This window comes from Bombina bombina, chromosome 3 (assembly GCF_027579735.1).
Source record: "Bombina bombina isolate aBomBom1 chromosome 3, aBomBom1.pri, whole genome shotgun sequence".
Taxonomy (NCBI): Eukaryota; Metazoa; Chordata; class Amphibia; order Anura; family Bombinatoridae; genus Bombina; species Bombina bombina.
The window spans coordinates 817088461-817114071 of record NC_069501.1 but is presented as its reverse complement, the minus strand read 5'-3'; the positions used below and the strand labels follow the sequence as shown (position 1 = coordinate 817114071).

At 37.4% G+C, this 25611-nt stretch overlaps 1 protein-coding gene across 1 annotated transcript in view; it reads left to right on the top strand.

The window, feature by feature from the left end:
- The window catches only part of CUL4A (cullin 4A), a 433228-nt gene that overhangs the window by 97595 nt on the left and 310022 nt on the right, over positions 1-25611 (top strand). The window contains 1 exon segment of the mRNA XM_053707765.1: positions 8091-8158. Within this exon segment, the coding sequence (XP_053563740.1) occupies positions 8091-8158 (68 nt within the window).

Below are 25611 nucleotides of genomic sequence, written 5' to 3'. Positions count from 1 at the left end.
CCCTTATTCCAGCTCAGCTGGTATGGGGCAGATTACGTTTTTCTTCAAAGAAATTTGGATCAATTCCGTTAATCTCTGGTTTCAGAAACATTGTTTCAGAAAGGTACAGAATTGGCTTCAAGTTAAGGCCTCCTGCTAAGAGATTCTTTTCTTTCCCGTGTCCCAGTTAACACAGCAAAGGCTCAGCATTTCTGAAATGTGTTTCAGATCTAGAGTTGGCTGGAGTATTTATGCCAGTTCCAGTTCTGGAACAGGGGCTGGGGTTTTATTTTATCTCTTCATTGTACCAAAGAAGGTCAATTCCTTCAGACCAGTTCCGGATCTATCATTATTGAATCGTTATGTTAGGATACCAACATTCAAGATGGTTACTGTGGGACTATCCTGCCTTTTGTTTAGCAAGGGCATTATATGTCTACAATAGATTTACAGGATGTGTATCTGCATATTCCGATTCATCCAGATCACTTTTAGTGTCTGAGATTCTCTTTTTAGACAAGCATTACCTGTTTTGTGGCTCTACCGTTTGGCCTAGCCTCAGTTCCAAGAATTTTTTTCAAAGGTTCTCGGTGCCCTTCTTTCTGTAATCAGAGAATAGGGTTTTGGTATTTCCTTATTGGACGATATCTTGGTACTTGCTCAGTCTTCTCATTTTCGAAGAATCTCATACGAATCGACTTGTGTTGTTTCTTCAAGTTCATGGTTGGAGGATCAATTTACCAATCAGTTCATTGATTCCTCAGACAAGGGTAACCTTTTTAGGTTTCTAGATAAATTCAGTGTCTATGACTCTGTCCTTGTCAGACAAGAGAAGTTTAACATTGATATCAGCTTGTCAAAACCTTCAGTCACAATCATTCCCTTTGGTAGCCTTATGCATGGAAATGTTGGGTCTTAGGACTGCCGAATCAGATGCGATCTCCTTTGCTCGTTTTCACATGCGACCTCTTCAGCTCTGTATGCTGAACCAATGGTGCAGGGATTACTCAAAGATATCTCAATTAATATCTTTAAACCGATTTTACGACACTCTCTGACATGGTGGACAGATCACCATCGTTTAGTTCAGGGGGCTTCTTTGTTCTTCCGACCTGGACTATAATCTCAACAGATGCAAGTCTTACAGGTTGGGGAGCTGTGTGGGGGTATCTGACGGCACAAGGGGTTTGGGAATCTCAGGAGGTGAGATTTCCGATCAATATTTTGGAACTCCGTGCAATTTTCAGAGCTCTTCAGTCTTGGCCTCTTCTGAAGAGAGAGTTGTTCATTTGTTTTCAGATAGACAATGTCGCAACTGTGGCATACATCAATCATCAAGGAGGGACTCACAGTCCTCTGGCTATGAAAGAAGTATCTCGAATTTTGGTTTGGGCGGAATCCAGCTCCTGTCTAATCTCTGCGGTTCATATCCCAGGTATGGACAATTGGAAAGCGGATTATCTCAGTCGCCAAACGTTGCATCCGGGCGAATGGTCTCTTCACCCAGAGGTATTTCTTCAGATTGTTCAAATGTGGGAACTTCCAGAAATAGATCTGATGGCTTCTCATCTAAACAAGAAACTTCCCAGGTATCTGTCCAGATCCCGGGATCCTCAGGCGGAGGCAGTGGATGCATTATCACTTCCTTGGTAGTATCATCCTGCCTATATCTTTCCGCCTCTAGTTCTTCTTCCAAGAGTAATCTCCAAGATTCTGAAGGAATGCTCGTTTGTTCTGCTGGTAGCTCCGGCATGGCCTCACAGGTTTTGGTATGCGGATCTTGTCCAGATGGCCAACCGTGGTCTCTTCCGTTAAGACCAGACCTTTTGTCTCAAGGTCCTTTTTTCCATCAGGATCTGAAATCCTTAAATTTAAAGGTATGGAGATTGAACGCTTGATTCTTGGTCAAAGAGGTTTCTCTGACTCTGTGATTAATACTATGTTACAGGCTCGTAAATCTGTATCCAGAGAGATATATTATAGAGTCTGGAAGACTTATATTTCTTGGTGTCTTTCTCATCATTTTTCTTGGCATTCTTTTAGAATACCGAGAATATTACAGTTTCTTCAGGATGGTTTAGATAAGGGTTTGTCCGCAAGTTCCTTGAAAGGTCAAATCTTTGCTCTTTCTGTTCTTTTTCACAGAAAGATTGCTATTCTTCCTGATATTCATTGTTTTGTACAAGCTTAGGTTCGTATAAAGCCTGTCATTAAGTCAATTTCTCCTCCTTGGAGTTTGAATTTGGTTCTGGGGGCTCTTCAAGCTCCTCCATTTGAACCTATGCATTCATTGGATATTAAATTACTTTCTTGGAAAGTTTTGTTCCTTTTGGCCATCTCTTCTGCCAGAAGAGTTTCTGAATTATCTGCTCTTTCTTGTGAGTCTCCTTTTCTGATTTTTCATCAGGATAAGGCGGTGTTGCGAACTTCTTTTGAATTTTTACCTAAGTTGTGAATTCCAACAACATTAGTAGAGACATTGTGGTTCCTTCATTATGTCCTAATCCTAAGAATTCTAAGGAGAAATCGTTGCATTCTTTGGATGTTATTAGAGCTTTGAAATATTATGTTGAAGCTACTAAGTCTTTCCGAAAGACTTCTAGTTTATTTGTTATCTTTTCCGGTTTTCGAAAAGCCAGAAAACTTCTGCCATTTCTTTTGCATCTTGGTTGAAATCTTTAATTCATCTTGCCTATGTTGAGTCGGGTAAGACTCCGCCTCATAGGATTACAGCTCATTCTACTAGGTCAGTTTCTACTTCCTGGGCGTTTAGGAATGAAGCTTCGGTTGCTCAGATTTGCAAAGCGGCAACTTGGTCCTCTTTGCATACTTTTACCAAATTCTACCATTTTGTTGTATTTTCTCCTTCTGAAGTAGTTTTTGGTAGAAAAGTACTTCAGGCAGCGGTTTCAGTTTGAATCTTCTGCTTATGTTTTTCATTAAACTTTATTTTGGGTGTGGATTATTTTCAGCAGGAATTGGCTGTCTTTATTTTATCCCTCCCTCTCTAGTGACTCTTGTGTGGAAAGATCCACATCTTGGGTAGTCATTATCCCATACGTCACTAGCTCATGGACTCTTGCTAATTACATGAAAGAAAACATAATTTATGTAAGAACTTACCTGATAAATTCATTTCTTTCATATTAGCAAGAGTCCATGAGGCCCGCCCTTTTTTGTGGTGGTTATGATTTTTTTGTATAAAGCACAATTATTCCAATTCCTTATTTTATATGCTTTCGCACTTTTTTCTTATCACCCCACTTCTTGGCTATTCGTTAAACTGAATTGTGGGTGTGGTGAGGGGTGTATTTATAGGCATTTTAAGGTTTGGGAAACTTTGCCCCTCCTGGTAGGAATGTATATCCCATACGTCACTAGCTCATGGACTCTTGCTAATATGAAAGAAATGAATTTATTAGGTAAGTTCTTACATAAATTATGTTTTTTTAGTTTGAGCAGTAGTATGTCGTGGTCCACTGTGTCAAAAGCCTTAGCAAAATCAAGGAAAATAATTTTAGGAGGGCAGTTGTAGTGGAGTGATTCGGTCGAACACCTAATTGATCAGGGGTCAGATATTTAGAAAGTTGGTAATATTCGCATAATAGTGTATGGACGCATTTTTCTAAGATTTTTGACAATACTGGGAGCAATGATATTGGGCGATAGTTAGAAACCAAGGTTAACTCCCCACTTTTATGAATAGGCACTACTCTTGCAGTTTTACAGCGTTTAGGTATGTATCCAGACACCAAGGATTCGTTAATTAGGGTTGTGACAGGCTTAGCAATTGCCGGCGCACTGAGCTTCAACATCAATGCTTGGATTTGATCAGGTCCAGACTGGTTTTTCATTTTTAGATTATTAAGGTGTTTCTTAACGACATTGATGGGTACAGGTCTAAAATTGAACTTCTCTATATTGGGTCTTTGCTGTTTTAGTGGGGCTTGATCCACATTTGTAGCTTCAGGATGCGTGCCATTTATTAGTTTGTCAATCAGGGTGGTGGAGCATCCGACAAAATAATTGTTAAAGGAATTTGCTACTTCTAAGTGGAGTTGCAGTTTTTGGTTATCCACATTGACAATGGAGGGTTGGGAGTGGATTGGTGGATTTTGTAAGTTATTTATGAGTTTCCAAAACTTTCTAGGGTTAGATATTTATAAGAAAATCGCGATTAAATCGCAATCCGTGTTTTTTTTATTTTATTTTAAAAAATCACGTTTTTTTTTGCCCATATCGCCCAGCCCTAATATATATGTTTATGTGTATATATATATATATATATATATATATATATATATATATATAATGTGTGTGTGTGTGTGTATATATATATATATATATATATATATATATAATGTGTGTGTGTGTGTGTGTATATATATATATATATATATAATGTGTGTGTGTATATATATATATATATATATATATATATATATATATATATATATATATATATATATATATATATATATATATATATATATATATATATACACACACACATTAAAGTTATTGATGTTGATCAAAACCGGAGAGTGCCTTGATGATTTTGGAATTTATGCTGCTGCTTGAATTATTGGGAGTGCTGTGCTTGTCTATAGCTAATGGTTTTTGTGTGTGTGTGTATGTATATATATATATATATATATATATATATATATATATATATATATATATATATATATATATATATATATATATATATATATATATATATATATATATATTTTACACAAACAATATAGGCGCTCACAGATTGGGTAACAGATACCACACATTGGTTTCAGTGTAACCTAGTTAACATTACTACTTGTATACTCTTAACAGACTAAAGATCAAAAGTATAATGTCCAAATTTTCAGACTTGTAAATAAGACAGGTTTACACTGTCCTCCTCTCTATTATAATGCAGTTGAATACACCACAAAATAGTCAATCTTTGTATAGATGAGGGTTAAATCAAGTTCTCTTGCAGCCTTTCTCCCAAGAAAAGTAGCCGAGTGTCCCCAGGGAGGTCTCAGTGAAATCTGAATTAGGTAGAAGGAGGGAGAGGCGCACAGAAAGACCAGATCTTGGTGCAGTATATTATGGCAGCTTAAATGAACAAACACTTATATACAGATGGGCACTCACTTGGTACAACCTCAATCAGTATGAGGTAAGATACTGGCGTGGAGGCTCTGTATAGCCTGAGTTGGAATCCAGAGTTGTTTCCCTCTGTCCAGCGTTGAAGTCTGCTTCCCCTTTAAGACAGGTGATTACTCTCTCCTTCTGTTCAAATGACCTGTCCGTGTCTCCTGTATCCCCTTCTGTGAGATGACAGTATGTGCAGGGGTTTGGGAGAGGGGGCGCTAACTAGCTGAGCAAACCAAATGGGTATTGAAAAGTTTTGCTTTATTACTTAAAACAGCGTGTATCACACAAAAAACCCACTGTTAATCACACAGTTAAACACTTAAAAACTGGTATTAACATTCCCTGTATAACATAAAATATATAATACAACTTCAATATCGCTACTACAATGTGCACTAAGCTGTATGGCTTGTTCGCAGAAGCTTAACCACAGTGCCACACTAGTGTAGTAGTGTCAGGTGGGCGGAGCCTGACGCGTTTCACGACGCTATTGGTCGCTTCTTCATAAAAGCTGATACTTATGAATTATCAGTTTTTAATAATATAATTTTTAACAAGTATCAGCATTTATGAAGAAGCGACCAATAGCGTCGCGAAACGCATCAGGCTCCGCCCCCGACACTACTACACTCTGACAGTGTGGCACAATAAGCAACAAGCTGTTTGCGGTTAAGCTTCTGCGAACAAGCCATACAGCTTAGTGCACATTGTAGTAGCGATATTGAAGTTGTATTATATATTTTATGTTATACTGGGAATGTTAATACCAGTTTTTAAGTGTTTAACTGTGTGATTAACAGTGGGTTTTTTGTGTGATACATGCTGTTTTAAGTAATAAAGCAAAACTTTTCAATACCCATTTGGTTTGCTCAGCTAGTTAGCGCCCCCTCTCCCAAACCCCTGCACATACTGTCATCTCACAGAAGGGGATACAGGAGACACGGACAGGTCCTTTGAACAGAAGGAGAGAGTAATCACCTGTCTTAAAGGGGAAGCAGACTGCAACGCTGGACAGAGGGAAACAACTCTGGATTCCACCTCAGGCTATACAGAGCCTCCATGCCAGTATCTTACCTCATACTGATTGAGGTTGTACCAAGTGAGTGCCCATCTGTATACAAGTGTTTGTTCATTTAAGCTGCCATAATATACTGCACCAAGATATATATGCAAAATGCTTAGGTTCTCCAATACCTTTGGGTTATTTGCTTAGTTTTTTTTTTTTTGTCTTTTTGGAACTAGGATGTTAGCGCTCTACAAATAACTGATAATAATAATAATAGTTGCTTTTAGACCTTTTTATTTCCTGAAGGTTGCAGGGCTGTTTTTCATCTAGTTCGGATTAAAAAAAAAATTGAGCAGGTTTGTAAGGAGGATTTCCAGTCTTAAAATGTAATTATTACATTGTTTTTATACGCTGTTTGTATGAACACTTTGTATCTAAAGGTTTTGTATTCCCTGCTGTGACACAAGTCTATTATCATTTTCATTTTGATGCTGTTCTCTCGAGGCTGCCCAAAATATAAGGGTTCTCCTGGAAGTCATTATCATCTTTTGTAGGTCATTTATCTGGATTCTGTAGTTACAGTATTTAGACAAAAGTCTTTCTTTGTCCCCTTGTGCAGGCATACTGTCTCATTAAACACTAAAGGTCTCTATATATTCAAATTTAACATTTTCAGTGAGCATTATTACACTGTATACCCACCTGTGAAGACACATGGTATCATTTTGAACATGAAGAAATAGATTTATAAGTATATATTTTGTTTTTATATTATAAATTAGAGAAATAAAACCATGAGCCTAATTCATCTGCTGAAATAGATTTGCATCACAGTTTAAAATGCCGCTGTTCAACACTATGGATTTTTGTAATGCTATACAAATATATGATTATAATATTAAAGGGACAGTCTCGTCAAAATTAAACTTTCATGCTTCAGATAGGTCATGGAATTTTAAACAACTTTCCAGTTTACTTTTATCATCAAATTTGCTTGGTTCTCTTGGTGTTCTTTGTTTAAAGTTAAACCTAGGTACGCTCATATGCTAATTTCTAAGCCCTTAACGGCCACCTCTTATCTCAGTGCATTTTGACAGTCTCTCACAGGTAAACAGTGCTAGTTCATGTGTGCCATATAGATAACATCAGCATTGTGCTCACTCCCATGGAGTTATTTATGAGTCAGTATTCATAAGTCTGTCAAAAGAACTGAAATAAGGGAGGAGTTTGTAGAGGCTTAGATACAAGGTAATCACAGAATAGGGAATACGTAATAAAGGGATTATCTTTTTAATCCATAATAATTCTGGAGTAGACTTTCTTTTAAAGGACCACTAAACACAGTAGAGTAGCACAATCAATAAATGCATAATAAATATACAATGCAAAAGTACTTACTTTGAATTTTAAATGAGTAGTAGATTTTTTTTTTCTGGCCAATAACATAATGCATACGCGTATATTATGTGAATCTTACATATGTCCAGTAGGAGCTGGTGCCTCAAAGTGTAAATATTAAAAGACAGTTCACATTTAGATAATATAAGTGAATTGGAAAGTTGTTTAAAATTGTGTGTTCTATCTGAATCATAAAAGTTTAATTTTGACTTGAATGTCCCATAAAATGTTGTGAAAAATTAAGTTTCTTTATATTATGATTAAAATGTTTAAATATTTTTTACTTATTGGAACTTGCTATATTTAATTTAACTCTTTTTATAAACTCTGAGGGATGTTGTATCCTCAGAATGAATGTTACTTTAGGCTTAATATTGTAGGCATCCAATGATCACCTCTGTTGCTTTGCAATAGGTATATATGTCAGTTTACGACTGTTTTATGGTATGTCACAGATTCATATACAATGCTTCAACTCTCAGCACAAGTAAATTACCATAGTTCATTTGTTGGAGCAGGTTTTTCTGTAATAGATCACTGTATGATTTATTCTGTTGCACAGTAAACCGCTGATTGCTTGTGTGGAGAAGCAGTTACTGGGAGAACATTTAACTGCTATCTTGCAAAAAGGTAAATCTTGATATTGACTGTCATCCATTTTCTACATACTGTACTGCCTTTTTAATGTGCATATTGTGTTTATGTCCATTTTCTACTTACTGCTTTTTTAATGTGCATATTGTGTTTCTGTCCATTTTCTACTTACTGCTTTTTTAATATGCATATTGTGTTTCTGTCCATTTTCTACATACTGCCTTTTTAATGTGCATATTGTGTTTCTGACCATTTTCTACATATTGCCTTTTTAATGTGCATATTGTGTTTCTGTCCATTTTCTACATATTGCCTTTTTAATGTGCATATTGTGTTTCTGTCCATTTTCTACATATTGCCTTTTTAATGTGCATATTGTGTTTCTGTCCATTTTCTACATATTGCCTTTTTAATGTGCATATTGTGTTTCTGACCATTTTCTACATACGGCCTTTTTAATGTGCATATTGTGTTTCTGTCCATTTTCTACATACTGCCTTTTTAATGTGCATATTGTGTTTCTGACAGCCTTTAACTAACCAAATAGTCACATGACTTACTTAACACGTGCATTTCTGGAAGTTATGTTTTTGTTTTTATTTTTCCTTCTAATAGAAGTGAGGGTCCAAGAAAACATTAATAACCTATGGGAAATACTTCACCTAGCCACCAGGAGGGGGCAAAGACACCCTAAACAGACCGTTTAAATAGTCCCCCCCACTTCCCCTACCCTCTCAGTAGTTCTTTGCCTTGTTTCATGGAGGTTGGCAGAGAGAGGTGTTCTGTTAAATATTCTCAATTTATGGTTCTCAATGGATTATTTCCTGCAAGAGAGGACAGGGGAGTTGTTAGTAGCCATTTAATTCTCTTAGTAGAGTATGGTAAATTTTAGCTTCTGGATGTTGCAGGGAAGTTCCCATGCCTCCTTCCAGTATACTTATGCTATCCTCCCTTTTTAGGCAAACTGCCGGCTAGATTTAGAGTTTTGTCGGTAACGACCCGCGTAGCTAACGCTGGCTTTTTTTCCCCCGCACCTTTTAAATACCGCTGGTATTTAGAGTTCACAGAAGGGCTGCATTAGGCTCCAAAAAGGGAGCGTAGAGCATATTTACCGCCACTGCAACTCTCAATACCAGCGGTGCTTACGGACGCGGCCAGCTTCAAAAACGTGCTCGTGCACGATTCCCCTTAGAAAACAATGGGGCAGTTTGAGCAGAAAAAAAACCTAACACCTGCAAAAAAGCAGCGTTCAGCTCCTAACGCAGCCCCATTGTTTCCTATGGGGAAACACTTCCTAAGTGTGCACCTAACACCCTAACATGTACCCCGAGTCTAAACACCCCTAACCTTACACTTATTAACCCCTAATCTGCTGCCCCCGCTATCGCTGACCCCTGCATATTTTTTTTAACCCCTAATCTGCCGCTCCGTACACCGCCGCAACCTACGTTATCCCTATGAACCCCTAATCTGCTGCCCCCAACACCGCCGACCCCTATATTATATTTATTAACCCCTAATCTGCCGCCCCCAACGTCGCCTCCATCTACCTACAATTATTAACCCGTAATCTGCCGACCAGACCTCACCGCTACTATAATAAAGTTATTAACCCCTAATCTGCCTCACTCTCGCCTCAATAACCCTATAATAAATAGTATTAACCCCTAATCTGCCCTCCCTAACATCGCCGACACCTAACTTCAAGTATTAACCCCTAATATGCCGACCGGACCTCGCTGCTACTATAATAAATTTATTAACCCCTAAAGCTAAGTCTAACCTTAACACTAACACCCCCCTAAGTTAAATATAATTTAAATCTAACGAAATAAATTAACTCTTATTAAATAAATTATTCCTATTTAAAGCTAAATACTTACCTGTAAAATAAACCCTAATATAGCTACAATATAAATAATAATTATATTGTAGCTATCTTAGGATTTATTTTTATTTTACAGGCAACTTTCAATTTATTTTAACTAGGTACAATAGCTATTAAATAGTTATTAACTATTTAATACCTACCTAGTTAAAATAAAGAGAAAATTACCTGTAAAATAAAAACTAACCTGTTACAATTACACCTAACACTACACTATACTTAAATAAATTATTCCTATTTAAAACTAAATACTTACCTGTAAAATAAACCCTAAGATAGCTACAATGTAATTAATAATTACATTGTAGCTATTTTAGGATTTATATTTATTTTACAGGTAACTTTGTATTTATTTTAGCTAGTTAGAATAGTTATTAAATAGTTATTAATTATTTAATAACTACCTAGCTAAAAGAAATACAAAATTACCTGTAAAATAAATCCTAACCTAAGTTACAATTAAACCTAACACTACACTATAATTAAATTAATAAAATAAATGAACTACAAATAACTACAATTAAATACAATTACATAAACTAACTAAAGTACAAAAAATAAAAAAAATCTAAGTTACAAAAAATAAAAAAAATAATTTACAAACATTTTAAAAATATTACAACAATTTTAAGCTAATTACACCTAATCTAAGCCCCCTAATAAAATAACAAAGCCCCCCAAAATAAAAAAATTCCCTACCCTATTCTAAATTAAAAAAGTTCAAAGCTTACCTTACCAGCCCTTAAAAGGGCCTTTTGTGGGGCATGCCCCAAAGAAAACTGCTCTTTTGCCTGTAAAAGAAAAATACAACCCCCCCCCAACATTAAAACCCACCACCCACATACCCCTAATCTAACCCAAACCCCCTTAAAAAAACCTAACACTACCCCCCTGAAGATCATCCTACCTTGAGTCGTCTTCACTCAGCCGAGCCAACGATGGAACCGAAGAGGAGATTCGGAGCGGCAGAAGTGATCCTCCAAGGGACGCTGAAGAAGTCTTCCATCAGTTGAAGTGATCCTCCAGGCGGCGCTGAAGAAGTCTTCCATCCGGGCGATGTCATCTTCCAAGCGGGGTCTTCAATCTTCTTCTTCAGGATCCATCTTCATTCCGCCGACGCGGAACATCCTTCTTCCCCGACGGACTACCGACGAATGAAGGCTCCTTTAAGGGACGTCATCCAAGATGGCGTCCCTCGAATTCCGATTGGCTGAAAGGATTCTATCAGCCAATCGGAATTAAGGTAGGAAAAATCTGATTGGCTGATGTAATCAGCCAATCAGATTCAAGTTCAAAACGATTGGCTGATCCAATCAGATTGAGCTCGCATTCTATTGGCTTTTCCGATCAGCCAATAGAATGCAAGCTCAATCTGATTGGATCAGCCAATCGTTTTGAACTTGAATCTGATTGGCTGATTACATCAGCCAATCAGATTTTTCCTACCTTAATTCCGATTGGCTGATAGAATCCTATCAGCCAATCGGAATTCGAGGGACGCCATCTTGGATGACGTCCCTTAAAGGAGCCTTCATTCGTCGGTAGTCCGTCGGGGAAGAAGGATGTTCCGCGTCGGCGGAATGAAGATGGATCCTGAAGAAGAAGATTGAAGACCCCGCTTGGAAGATGACATCGCCCGGATGGAAGACTTCTTCAGCGCCGCCTGGAGGATCACTTCATCGGATGGAAGACTTCTTCAGCGCCCCTTGGAGGATCACTTCTGCCGCTTCGGATCTCCTCTTCGGTTCCATCGGTGGCTCGGCTGAGTGAAGACGACTCAAGGTAGGATGATCTTCAGGGGGGTAGTGTTAGGTTTTTTTAAGGGGGGTTTGGGTTAGATTAGGGGTATGTGGGTGGTGGGTTTTAATGTTGGGGGGGGTTGTATTTTTCTTTTACAGGCAAAAGAGCAGTTTTCTTTGGGGCATGCCGCACAAAAGGCCCTTTTAGGGGCTGGTAAGATAAAAGAGCTTTGAACTTTTTTAATGTAGAATAGGGTAGGGAATTTTTTTATTTTGGGGGGCTTTGTTATTTTATTAGGGGGCTTAGATTAGGTGTAATTAGTTTAAAATTGTTGTAATATTTTTAAAATGTTGGTAACTTATTTTTTTTATTTTTTGTACTTTAGTTAGTTTATGTAATTGTATTTAATTGTAGTTATTTGTAGTTAATTTATTTTATTAATTTAATGATAGTGTAGTGTTAGGTTTAATTGTAACTTAGGTTAGGATTTATTTTACAGGTAATTTTGTATTTCTTTTAGCTAGGTAGTTATTAAATAGTTAATAACTATTTAATAACTATTCTAACTAGCTAAAATAAATACAAAGTTACCTGTAAAATAAATATAAATCCTAAAATAGCTACAATGTAATTATTAATTACATTGTAGCTATCTTAGGGTTTATTTTACAGGTAAGTATTTAGTTTTAAATAGGAATAATTTATTTAATAAGAGTTAATTTATTTCGTTAGATTTAAATTATATTTAACTTAGGGGGGTGTTAGTGTTAAGGTTAGACTTAGCTTTAGGGGTTAATAAATTTATTATAGTAGCCGCGAGGTCCGGTCGGCATATTAGGGGTTAATACTTGAAGTTAGGTGTCGGCGATGTTAGGGAGGGCAGATTAGGGGTTAATACTATTTATTATAGGGTTATTGAGGCGGGAGTGAGGCGGATTAGGGGTTAATAACTTTATTATAGTAGCGGTGAGGTCCGGTCGGCAGATTAGGGGTTAATAATTGTAGGTAGGTGGAGGCGACGTTGGGGGCGGCAGATTAGGGGTTAATAAATATAATATAGGGGTCGGCGGTGTTAGGGGCAGCAGATTAGGGGTACATAGGGATAACGTAGGTGGCGGCGGTGTGCGGTCGGCAGATTAGGGGTTAAAAAATTTTAATAGAGTGGCGGTGATGTGGGGGGGCCTCGGTTTAGGGGTGCATAGGTAGTTTATGGGTGTTAGTGTACTTTAGAGCACAGTAGTTAAGAGCTTTATGAACCGGCGTTAGCCCAGAAAGCTCTTAACTCCTGACTTTTTTCTGCGGCTTGAGTTTTGTCGGTAGATTTCTAACGCTCACTTCAGCCAAGACTCTAAATACCAGCGTTAGAAAGAGCCCATTGAAAAGATAGGATACGCAAATGGCGTAGGGGGATCTGCGGTATGGATAAGTCGCGGCTGGAAAGTGAGCGTTAGACCCTTTCCTGACTAACTCTAAATACCAGCGGTAGCCCAAAACCAGCGTTAGGAGCCTCTAACGCTGGTTTTGACGGCTAACGCCAAACTCTAAATCTAGCCGTGCGTAAGTTACACTGATTTTTCCCTGTGTCACAGGTCCCTGTCAGGAGGAAGATTCTACTGTCAGACCTGGATCTGCTGCGAGATTGTCAAAACAGCAGATGAATCCCAGACTAGTTGAAGAGACTCCTCCAGGTGGTAAGTCCTGATTTCTATGTCTTCATTATGGCTTGTTGCCTACTAAGACTGGGACAGCAACTATTCGGACTGCAGACGAGTTATAAACTCACAGCCAAAGGGGTTAATCATACAGCCCTTATTCTCAGCTTTGGGACCGCATACTGTTTATACTGTTTCAGGCAAGGGGGTGAATGTACAGTTTTTTGTTTTTTCCTCAGTCCAGCGGCTGCATGCTGCCTATAACCTCACAGGTAAAGGGGTTCATATACAGCTTCTATTTCAGTCCAGTGACTGCATGCTGCCTATACCCTCTCAGGTAAAGGGGTTCATATACAGCTTCTATTTCAGTCCGACGACTGCATGCTGCCTATAACCTCTCAGGTAAAGGGGTTCATATACAGCTTCTATTTCAGTCCAGCGACTGCATGCTGCCTATAACCTCACAGGTAAAGGGGTTCATATACAGCTTCTATTTCAGTCCAGCGACTGGATGCTGCCTATACCCTCACAGGTAAAGGGGTTCATATACAGCTTCTATTTCAGTCCAGCGACTGCATACTGCCTATACCCTCTCAGGTAAAGAGGTTCATATACAGCTTCTATTTCAGTCTAGCGACTGCATGCTGCCTGTACCCTCACAGGTAAAGGGGTTCATATACAGCTTCTATTTCAGTCCGGCGACTGCATGCTTCCTATAACCTCTTGGGTAAAGGGGTTCATATACAGCTTCTATTTCAGTCCAGTGACTGCATGCTGCCTATAACCTCTCAGGCAAGGGGGTTCATATACAGCTTCTATTTCAGTGTAGCGACTGCATGCTTCCTTTAACCTCTCAGGTAAAGAGGTTCATATACAGCTTCTATTTCAGTCTAGCGACTGCATGCTACCTATAACCTCTCAGGTAAAGGGGCTCATATACAGCTTCTATTTCAGTCCATCGACTGCATGCTTCCTTTAACCTCTCAGGTAAAGGGGTTCATATACAGCTTCTTTTTCAGTCTAGCGATTGCATGCTGTCTATAACCTCTCAGGTAAAGGGGTTCATATACAGCTTCTATTTCAGTGTAGCGACTGCATGCTTCCTTTAACCTCTCAGGTAAAGAGGTTCATATACAGCTTCTATTTCAGTCTAGCGACTGCATGCTACCTATAACCTCTCAGGTAAAGGGGCTCATATACAGCTTCTATTTCAGTCCATCGACTGCATGCTTCCTTTAACCTCTCAGGTAAAGGGGTTCATATACAGCTTCTTTTTCAGTCCAGTGACTGCATGCTGTCTATAACCTCTCAGGTAAAGGGGTTCATATACAGCTTCTATTTCAGTCTAGCGACTGCATGCTGTCTATAACCTCTCAGGTAAAGGGGTTCATATACAGCTTCTATTTCAGTCCAGTGACTGCATGCTGCCTATAACCTCTCAGAAAAGGGGGTTCATATACAGCTTCTATTTCAGTCTAGCGACTGCATGCTAATTATAACCTCACAGGCAAGGGGGTTAATATCACTTTTTTTTATTATTATTCACAGTCTAGGATGGCATACTGCTTATTCCCTCATAGACAATGGGGTTAAAATGCTGCCTTTAGTCTCAGCTGGTATCTGTAGGCTGGTTCTATCCTTTCAGATAAAGGGGTTATTGTTAGTCTATCCTTGGTTACATTTTGAGTAGGAACCTCAGGTTAAGATTGGTCCTTTATGGGATAGGTTGTGTATAGCGGCAACACCATTCAACCCGGTTTGTGCAATTAACCTAATATACAGCAATAGCAGCCGGGCCCTCTTAAACCCTATTTAATTTTAACTATGAGGCAGAGGGTGGTTACATATTCCTGTGCACCCTTCCCTTGTTTTCAGTTTGTTTGGATTTGAAAGCTTGCATTGTGTGGCTGTTTTAGGGTCTCAGGTATTGGAAAGGACCTTGACGTGGTACCTGAGCTTGTCCCATTTGGCCAGATGCGGTGACTAACCTTTCCATTTTTGCTTTTAAATTTTAGCTGAGAGCTTGTAAGTGAGTGCTGGGTTTTCTCTGTGTGTTGTGTATGTATGTATGTATGTATATGTGTATATATATATATATATATATATATATATCTATCTCTATCCAAAGAGGAGACGTCAGCACCACCAATTCATCAAGGTATCAGCTTTATTTACAGTAACATGAAGACTGACTCTTAATCATGCTATAGACAACTACCATTGAACCCCTTATATAACACCCTTATATAACACCTGTGTAGCATTTAATTAATTAACCTGTTCATTAGATGACATCATACATATTTCTCATTTTCTCTCTCGCCACCTACTGGCTGTATATAATTATTACTCATTTTAAATGAACTTTTTTCCTTTTCCCTTTTTGATGTGACATTTTTTTAGGGTATTACTGAAATGGTAGTTTGTATTATGTACACAATATCAAAACTCCATAAAATACAAAATCTTTAAAAAAAACTATAAATGCATATTCAAAATATCTAAAAAATACTTATAAAAACAAATGTAGGTCATAATCCCTATTTAATCCTACTGGGGGGAGGGTATTTAATTTTTTTTATCCACCAAACTTCTCTCCTCTTTAGTAACAATTCCCTATCACCACCCCTTCTCAGTTTTGGGATGTGATCAATTACTTGAAACCTAAGTTGGCTCACTGAATGACCTGCCTCAATGAAATGGGCCGATACTGGGAGGGATTTGTCCTTACATCTAATAGATGATTTGTGGGCACTAATTCTATATTTAATGCGATTAATTGTTTCACCAACATAGCCCCGCCCACATGGGTATTTTAGTACGTACACTACATATTCTGTATCACATGTGTACAGACCATTTATATATCGTTTTTTTCTATCATTAATTTGTGCTACATGTTTGCCCTTGATCATAGAGTTGCACTGTGCACAATGAAGGCAGGGATATGATCCTTTGTTGGAACTAGTTAGATAATTGACTTTCTCTTCCTTTTGAGTGCCCATATCGGCCTTAACCAATATATCTCTTATATTTTTTACCCTCTTATAGGCATGTAAACGGGGATCTTGAAATTCCCTAATACTAGGATTGTATTTATTTAATAAATACCAATGTTTTTTTAATAATTTTAGAGATTTTTTTCACTATACATGCTATATTCCGTTGTGAACACAATCTGATTCCCTTCTTTTTTATTATCTTTTTTTCGTGAACCATGGTCGTTTATTTCAGTAAGCACATCTTGTTTGCAATTTGATATTAATGGGTTAGGATAACCTCTTTTCTCAAATTTCTTAGCCATTTGTTCCAATCTTACTGCCTGCAGTTTTTTATCCTTTACATTCCTCACTGTTCTGACAAATTGGCTTCTAGGTATAGACCTAAAAACTCGTTCGGGGTGATAACTATCAAAATGTAAGAGGGTATTACGGTCAGTGGGCTTATTATTAGTAGTCAGGGCACCATCTTTCTTATATACTACTGTATCTAAATAACTTACATGATTTTGAGAAAAATTTAGTGTAGATTTTAGACTTGGTGCTCTTGTTTAATTCATCCACAAATGTTTGTAGTGTACTTAATTGGCCCCTCCATACGCCAAACACATCGTCGATGAAACGGAGCCAGAGTTTACAATTTGTCTGAAAAAGAACACTAGTATATACATAGGAAAAAAATTATTTTAAAATGAGTAATAATTATATACAGCCAGTAGGTGGCGATAGAGAAACATGAGAAATTATGTATGATGTCATCTAATGAACAGGTTAATTAATTAATTAGCACAGGTGTTATATAAGGGGTTCAATGGTAGTTGTCTATAGCATGATTAAGAGTCAGATGGACTCGAAACGTTGCTGCTGCTTTGTCTTCATTTTACTGTAAATAAAGCTGATACCATGATGAATTGGTGGTGCTGACGTCTCCTCTTTGGATTTCTTTGTGTATGAGAGGTGTGCAGGAGCCTCTGACGTGCGAGCACCCCATACAAACAAAGTTTGATGAACTTTTCTTTGTGTGTGCTGGATCCTCCTTTGTTTTTTGTCCTTGTTTATATATATATATATATATATATATATATATATATATATATATATATATATATATATATATATATATATATATATATGTATGTATATGTTAATGTTAATGTTAATTTTCCATTATTCTCTCCAAGTGTTAGTGATTGGTTTATGGACAGATATAAGATAAAGAAGCAGGTATGTGTAGACAATGTGATAAAATAATGAGATCTGATTATACCTACAAGCTCAACCCATTTTATTAGGTTATGGCTTCAAAACACAAAATCAGTTAATTCATATACACAAATAAGCCTTAAAAAGCAAATCTCATACATTTTATACTCTGCAATTGGAAACACATTAAAGGGACAGTCTAGGCCAAAATAAACTTTCATGATTCAGATAGAGCATGTAATTTTAAACAATTTTCCAATTTACTTTTATCACCAATTTTGCTTTGTTCTCTTGGTATTCTTAGTTGAAAGCTTAACCTAGGAGGTTCATATGCTAATTTCTTAGACCTTGAAGCCCACCTCTTTCAGATTGCATTTTAACAGTTTTTCACCACTAGATGGTGTTAGTTCACGTATTTCATATAGATAACTTCACGTCGTGCATGAGCACAGTGTTATCTGGGAGCAGGCACTGATTGGCTAGACTGCAAGTCTGTCAAAAGAACTGAAAAAGGGGCAGTTTGCAGAAGCTTAGATACAAGATAATCACAGAGGTTAAAAGTATATTATTATAACTGTGTTACTTATGCAAAACAGGGAAATGGGTAATAAAGGGATTATCTATCTTTTAAAACAATAAAAATTCTGGTGTAGACTGTCCCTTTAAGCGAAAACTATTTTATAGTATACTGGCACTTTAAAGAGATAGGAAAGTCAAAATTAAACTTGCATGATTCACATAGAGCATGTCATTTTAAGAAAGAGATTTTTTAAATTCACTTCTATTTTCAAATGTGCTTTGTTCTTTTAGTATCCCTTGTTAAAAAATGAATACACACATATCATACACTAGCGAGAGCTGCTGCTAATTGGTGCCTGCACACATTTGTCTCCTGTGATTGGCTAAATAGATATTTTTAGCTTCCTGTCAGTAGTGCAATGCTGTCCCTTCAGCAATGGATAACAAGAGAATGAAGACAATTTGATAATAGAATTAAATTGGAAAGTTGTTTAAATTTGTATGTTCTATCTGAATCATAAAAGAAAATTTGGGGGTTTACTATCCCTTTAATCATTTTTTTTTTCTGTTGGGTGTGTGTGTGATTGATATTGATATATACAGTGTGTATATGTGTATGTATATGTGTATATATGTATATGTGTATGTGTGTGTATGTATGTGTGTGTGTATATATATATATATATATATATATATATATATATATATATATATATATATATATATATATATATATATATGTGATCATTAGCATAAGAGGCTTAATAACCCTCTTAACTAATGTTTTAAATAATTATGGAGATATCTTAGCATTATAAATGCTTAAACTCTTTCATTGCGGCTGTAGTAAATAAATACATGTGGTGGCTTTTATAAGCATTACAGCTGCTTAATCACACTTTTTTTTTTTTTTTTTTTTACACTACTGTAGATCCTGATTTATGGTGTTTTATTACCATTTCAGGATCTTAAGCACACTTATTTCTGATATAGAAATTAATAATACAGTAGGTTACTTATCTTCTGCTATTATTTTTGCCGTCGAATAACGTATCAATTTCTTTCATGACGTATGGGATATACATTCCTACCTGGAGGGGCAAAGTTTCCCAAACCTCAAAATACCTATAAATACACCCCTCACCAAACCCATAATACAGTTTTACAAACTTTGTCTCCTATGGAGGTGGTGAAGTAAGTTTGTGCTTGATTTTTATGATTTCTTTTGTGATAAGCGCTTCTAAGCATTCTGAAGCCCAGTTCCTCTGAGAGTACAGTGTTTGTCAGAGAGATGTGAAGAGAGTATCGCCTGTTTGATTTTATGGTTTTCCTCGCAGGAAATCTTTTCAAGGGTTCTCTGTTATCGGTCATAGGGATTAATCTCCTACCTCCCTTTTCAGATCGACGATATACTCTTATTGTGGTATTCTGAGCTTTGTATTTCAGTAAACAAGCATTTGCACATTTGTTATAAAGGTTAGCCCTAAAATTAGAGCTTGTTGCTCTTTTTTGTAGTAATCAGAAAACAACTTCTATGTAGCCTGATTAAACAATATGAGACATTTAATATATGATGAATTTATATATTAACTACTGACTTAGGTGTTCATAAACATAAGGATTTATTAATATAATACATATCTTATGTTAGATATATATATATATGTAAACGGAGGCCACAGATGAAAAAGAAATACTGACACGCTCAGAATCAGAAATGGTAGAAACAAATTGATCCTTTTTACTTCACGCAATCACACACAGCCTAAAATATTTACAAGTTCAGACATTCCACAGACACACAATGTTTGTTTATATTGGATGTTGCTGGTAATAGGATTTGCACAATAATTCAGTATGGTGACAAAAAACAAGCAGGTATGAAGTTTAAAGGCTTTAGCTTTGTTCGTGTACGTTACCACCTTGAGGACCGTGGTTATTCTGTTACCGCATTGGAAGATCCGTGTCTGGGACAGGCAGCGTGTGTGAATGCGGCTTACTTCCGGGTAGCGGTAAAAAAGTAGATCCGGCCGTTGAATGATCCAGACTCGGTAATGACAAAGTAGCGATAAGATCATAAGAGATTCAAGATGAAGCAAAAGTAAATATAGTAAATTACTTTGCACAGGATACAAGCAATAGGAGACCTGAAATAAGGAATGCTACAACAGAGTAGGTATGACTTCAATAATCAGGCAGTAAATGAGTGTTACAGGTAGTCCTTAAATAGGGTGGAGACCAAATAGGAGGGGTTAGAGTTAAAGGTATACCACACTTATATACCATTACCTCTGCTGATAGCTTTCAGTACTGGTTTGGCTATCTGCTATATGTGGATGGGTGTCTTTCGATAAGTATGTATCATTATTTTAAGACACTCTCGGCTATGGTTTGGCGCTTTATGTATTAATGTAAAGTTTTAAATATATGTATTTTACTTATATTTGCCATGAGTCAGGTCTATGTGCATTTCCCTTTTGCAGTCCAGCAGTTTCATTATGGGAATCATGTTCAGGAAGTTTGTCTTACCTGGGGTATAGTCTTTTTTTTAAAATTTGACTTGTTTTTGCTTGAAAAACTTGCGGGCAAATTAGGCTTGTGAGGGGGCAAAATGCTGGTATTTATTGCGTCATTCTTGGCGCAAGAATTTTTTTTGGGCGCGAATGTGCGTCGGTCATGACGCAAGTTAGTGATTTCCTGCGTGGTTGTTTGGTGTGAAATTGTGTTATGACGCGAGTTGCGTCATTTCCGGATGTTTGTTGGCACCAAAAAATTTCTCAACTAACTTTTGCGTTGTGCGTCATAGTTGGCACCAAAAAAATTTAGTTTTATTTTACCTCACTTCCTATATGCTTATTGCCTTCTTTATTCTCAGAGGGCTATGCTATTTGCTTTTTTTGCCAAATTTAGCACTTGCATTTTTTTTCCCGTTCCTGAAACTGCTATATGTGGAAATAAGATATTTCTGTTTAAAGGGACACTGAACCCAAATGTTTTCTTTTGTGATTCAGATAGAGCATGACATTTTAAGCAACTTTCTAATTTACTCCTTTTATCAAATTTTCTTCATTCTCTTGCTATCTTTATTTGAAAAGCAAGAATGTAAGTTTATATGCCGGCCCATTTTTGGTGAACAACCTGGGTTGTTCTTGCTGATTGGTGGATAAATTCATTCACTAATAAAAAAGTGCTGTCCAGAGTCCTGAACGGAAAAAAAAGCTTAGATGCCTTCTTTTTCAAATAAAGATAGCAAGAGAACAAAGAAAATTGATAATAGGAGTAACTTAGAAAGTTGCTTAAAATTGCGTGCTCTATCTGAATCACAAAATAAAAAATTTGGGTTCAGTGTCCCTTTAATGTTATTTTTCTTTTTTTACATTTTACAAGATGTCTCAATCTGATCCTGTCTCAGAAGCTGCTGTAGGAACCATGCTGCCTGAACACAGTTTTACCAAAGCTAAATGTATCTGTTGTAAGCTAGTGGAGATTTTATCTCCAGATGTAGTATGCAACAGTTGTCATGATAAGCTTTTGAATGCAGAGAAGGTTTCCGCACTGTCGGATCAGGTCCGCAAGACATTTGTTAAATTGGCCTCATAGTCTAAAGGCAAATCTAGAGCTTCTAATCGGTTTCGTTCCTTTCGACAGAATAGAAAACCACTCCTTCCCCTAAGGACTCTGGCTCCAATTGGAAGCCTTCCTTGAGTTGGAATAAATCCCAAGCTTCAAAAGAAACCAAAGCCAGCCGCCAAGACTGCATGAAGGTGTGGCCCTCGATCAAGTTTTACTGGTGGGGGGCAGATTGAAATTATTTTAAGACTTTTGGGCAGGTTCCATTCAGAATCATTGGATTTAGAATATTGTCTTGCAGGTGAATCGAATAGGTTTTAGAATAAGACCTCCTGTGAGATTTTTTTTTTCTCTCACGTTCCAAAAAATCCTGTGAAAACTCAGGCTTTTCTGAAGTGTTTCAAATCTAGAGCTTTCAGGAGTGATTGTACCAGTTCCAATTCTGAAACAGGGTCTGGGTTTTTATTTAAATCTATTCATTGTCCCAAAGAAGGAAAATTTTTTCAGACCAGTTCTGGATCTGAAGTTTTTAAATCATTTTGTAAGAGTCCCAACTTTCAAGATAGTGACTATAAGGACTATTCTGCCTTTTGTTCAGCAAGGTCATTACATGTCCTCAATAGACTGACAGGATGCCTATCTTCATATTTCTATTTCGATTCATCCAGACCACTATCGGTTTCTGAGATTCTCTTTCCTAGACAAGCATTACCAATATGTTGCTCTTCCATTTGGCCTAGCAACAGCTCCAATAATCTTTTCAAAGGTTCTCGTGCCCTTCTATCTGTAATCAGAGAGCAGGGTATTGCGGTGTTTCCTTATTTGGACGATAGCTTGGTACTGGCTCAATCCTTTTCATTTTGCAGAATCTCACACGAATCAACTTGTGTTGTTTCTTCGAAGACATGGTTGGAGGATCAATTTACCAAGAGTTCCTTGATTCCTCAGACAAGGGTCACCTTTTTATGTTTCCAGATAGATTCAGTGTGCATGATTTTGTCTTTAACAGACAAGAGAAAAATAAAATTGGTTTATGCCTGTTGAAACCTTCAGTCTCGATCATTCCCTTCAGTGGCTATGTGCATGGAAGTTTTAGGTCTCATGACTGCAGCATCGGACGCGATCCCCTTTGCTCGTTTTCATATGAGACCTCTGCAGCTTTGCATGCTGAATCAGTGGTGCAGGGATTATTCTCGGATATCACAGTTGATATTCTTAAATCCCAACATTCAACTCTCTCTGTCCTGGTGGTTAGTCCATCATCGGATTATTCAAGGGGCCTCTCTTGTTCGTCCTGCCTGAACTATGATTTCAACAGATGCAAGTCTCACAGGTTGGGGAGCTGTCTGGAGGTCTCTGACAGCACAAGGAGTTTGGAATCCTCAAGAGGCGAGGTTACCAATCAATTTTTAAGAACTCCGTGCTATTTTCAGGGCTCTTTAGGCTTGGCCATTATTAAAGAGAAAATTATTAATTTGTTTTCAGACAGACAATAGCACAACTGTGGCATATGTCAATCATCAAGGGGGGACTCAGTCCTTTAGCGATAAAAGAAGTATCTCAGATACTTTCTTGGGCGGAATCCAACTCCTGTCTAATTTCTGCGATACATATTCCAGGTGTAGACAATTGGGAAGCGGATTATCTCAGTCGTCAATCTTTACATCCAGGGGAGTGGTCTCTCCATCCAGATGTATTTTGTCAGATTGTACAGATGTGGGGTCTTCCTGAAATAGATCTGATGGCTTTCCATCTAAACAAGAAGCCAGGTCCAGGGATCCTCAGGCGGAGATGGTGGATGCGTTAGCAGTTCCTTGGTTTTACCAACCTGCTTACATTTTTCCGCCTCTAGTTCTCATTCCAAAGGGGATTCTCCAAGATCATATTGGAACAATTGCATGTGTTTCTGATAGCACCAGCATGGCCTCACAGGTTTTGGTATGCGGATCTTGTCCGGATGGCCAGTTGCCAACCTTGGTCACTTCCTTTAAAGGGACTCTAAACCCCCAAAAAATTGTTCCTGCAATCGCAATATTAATATATTATCATTTACTTTTGTAATTTACTTAGTTTACGTAGTTTCAAAGAAGTACCATTTATGTGAAATCCCATTCCGAAAATCAAACTATTTCCAAACCCACTGCTGGTTATACATCTCAATCCTCCAACCCTGACCGATAACCCAGGTTATCAAAATGGCAGAGTATAGCCGCTATGCGCACGCGCGATATGCTTAATCGTCATAATCAACGTCACTCACCAGCAGACCGGCTGTAATTGTGGTAACACAGAGGGGATATGCGCATGCGCAAATCTATAGATTGCATTACGCATTCGCATGGTGACGAAATAGTCAATTATATGCAAAACATCGAGATCGGATTGGAAATGGATTTAGACAGTGCACGGCCCATTTTAGAGCGTTGTCTTGAACAACGTCATCTGAGAAAATAAAAGAATAATTTTACATGGCAGAGAAACATTGTTGGAATATAAAAGTACGTAATTTATAATGAATGCATGTTTGGTAATTTAAATTTGTGGTCACGGTGTAGACAAAAAAATAAATTTTTGGAATCCTTTAAGGCCAGACCTTTTGTCTCAAGGGCTGTTTTTTTCCATCAGGATCTCAAATCGCTAAATTTGAAGGTATGGAAATTGAACGCTTTAGTGCTTAAGGTTTCTCTGACTCAGTGATTAATACTATGCTACAGGCTCGTAAGTCTGTTTCAAGAAAGATTTATCGGGTTTGGAAAACCTATATTTCATTATGTTTTTCTCATAAATTCTCTTGGCATTCTTTTAGAATTCTTAGAATTTTACAGTTTCTTCAGGATGGTTTGGATAAAGATTTGTCTGCAAGTACTTTGAAGGGACAAATCTCTAGCAATTTTTCTGTGAAATAAAACCGAGCAATCTTGCTGATATTCACTTTTTTTGTTCAGGCTTTAGTTCATATCAAGCCTGTTATTAAATCAATCTCTCCTCCTTGGAGTCTTAATTTGGTTTTGAATGCTTTGCAGATTCCTCCTTTTGAGCCTAAGCATTCTTTGAATATTAAACTACTTTCTTGGAAAGTGTTGTTCCTTTTTGCTATCTCTTCAGCTAGAAGAGTTTCTGAATTGTCTGCTCTCTCTTGTGAGTCTTCTTTTCTGATTGTCTATCAGGATAAGGCTGTTTTGCAGACTTGGTTTAAATTTCTTCCTAAGGTTGTGAATTCTAACAACATTAGTAAGGAAATTGTTGTTCCTTCCTTGTGTCCTAATTCCAAGAATACTCTTGAAAGATCTCTACATTCTTTGGATGGTGTAAGAGCTTTGAAATATTATGTTGAAGCTACTAAAGATTTCCGGAAGACTTCTACTCTATTTGTTGTCTTCTCTAGTTCTAGGAAAGGTCAGAAAGTCTCTGCCATTTCTCTGGCATCCTGGTTAAAGCTTTTGATTCACAAGGCTATGTAGAGGCGGGACATTACAGCTAATTCTACTAGATCAGTCGCCACTTCTTGGGCTTTTAAGAATGAAGCTTCGGTTGATCAGATTTGCAAAGCAGCAACTTGGTCTTCTTTGCATACATTTACTAAATTTTATCATTTTGATGTATTTGCTTCTTCTGAAGCAGTCTTTGATAGAAAAGTTCTTCAGGCAGCTGTTTCGGTTTGATTCTTCTGCTTATGATTTGAGGTTTTTGTGGACCCTCAATGCCATTAGAAGGAAAATTAAAACTTATGCTTACCTGATAAATTAATTTCCTTCTTGGCAGAATAACCCTCCCTATTTTTGTGTAGTGGTTGCAGTCTTGGCACCTCTATACCCCTTTTTATCTCTACTTTTCCTTATCTTTGGCTTAATCTACTGAGAAGATATGGGAAGTGGAAGGGATATTTTAATGATCTGTTTGGAGTGTCTTTGCCGCCTG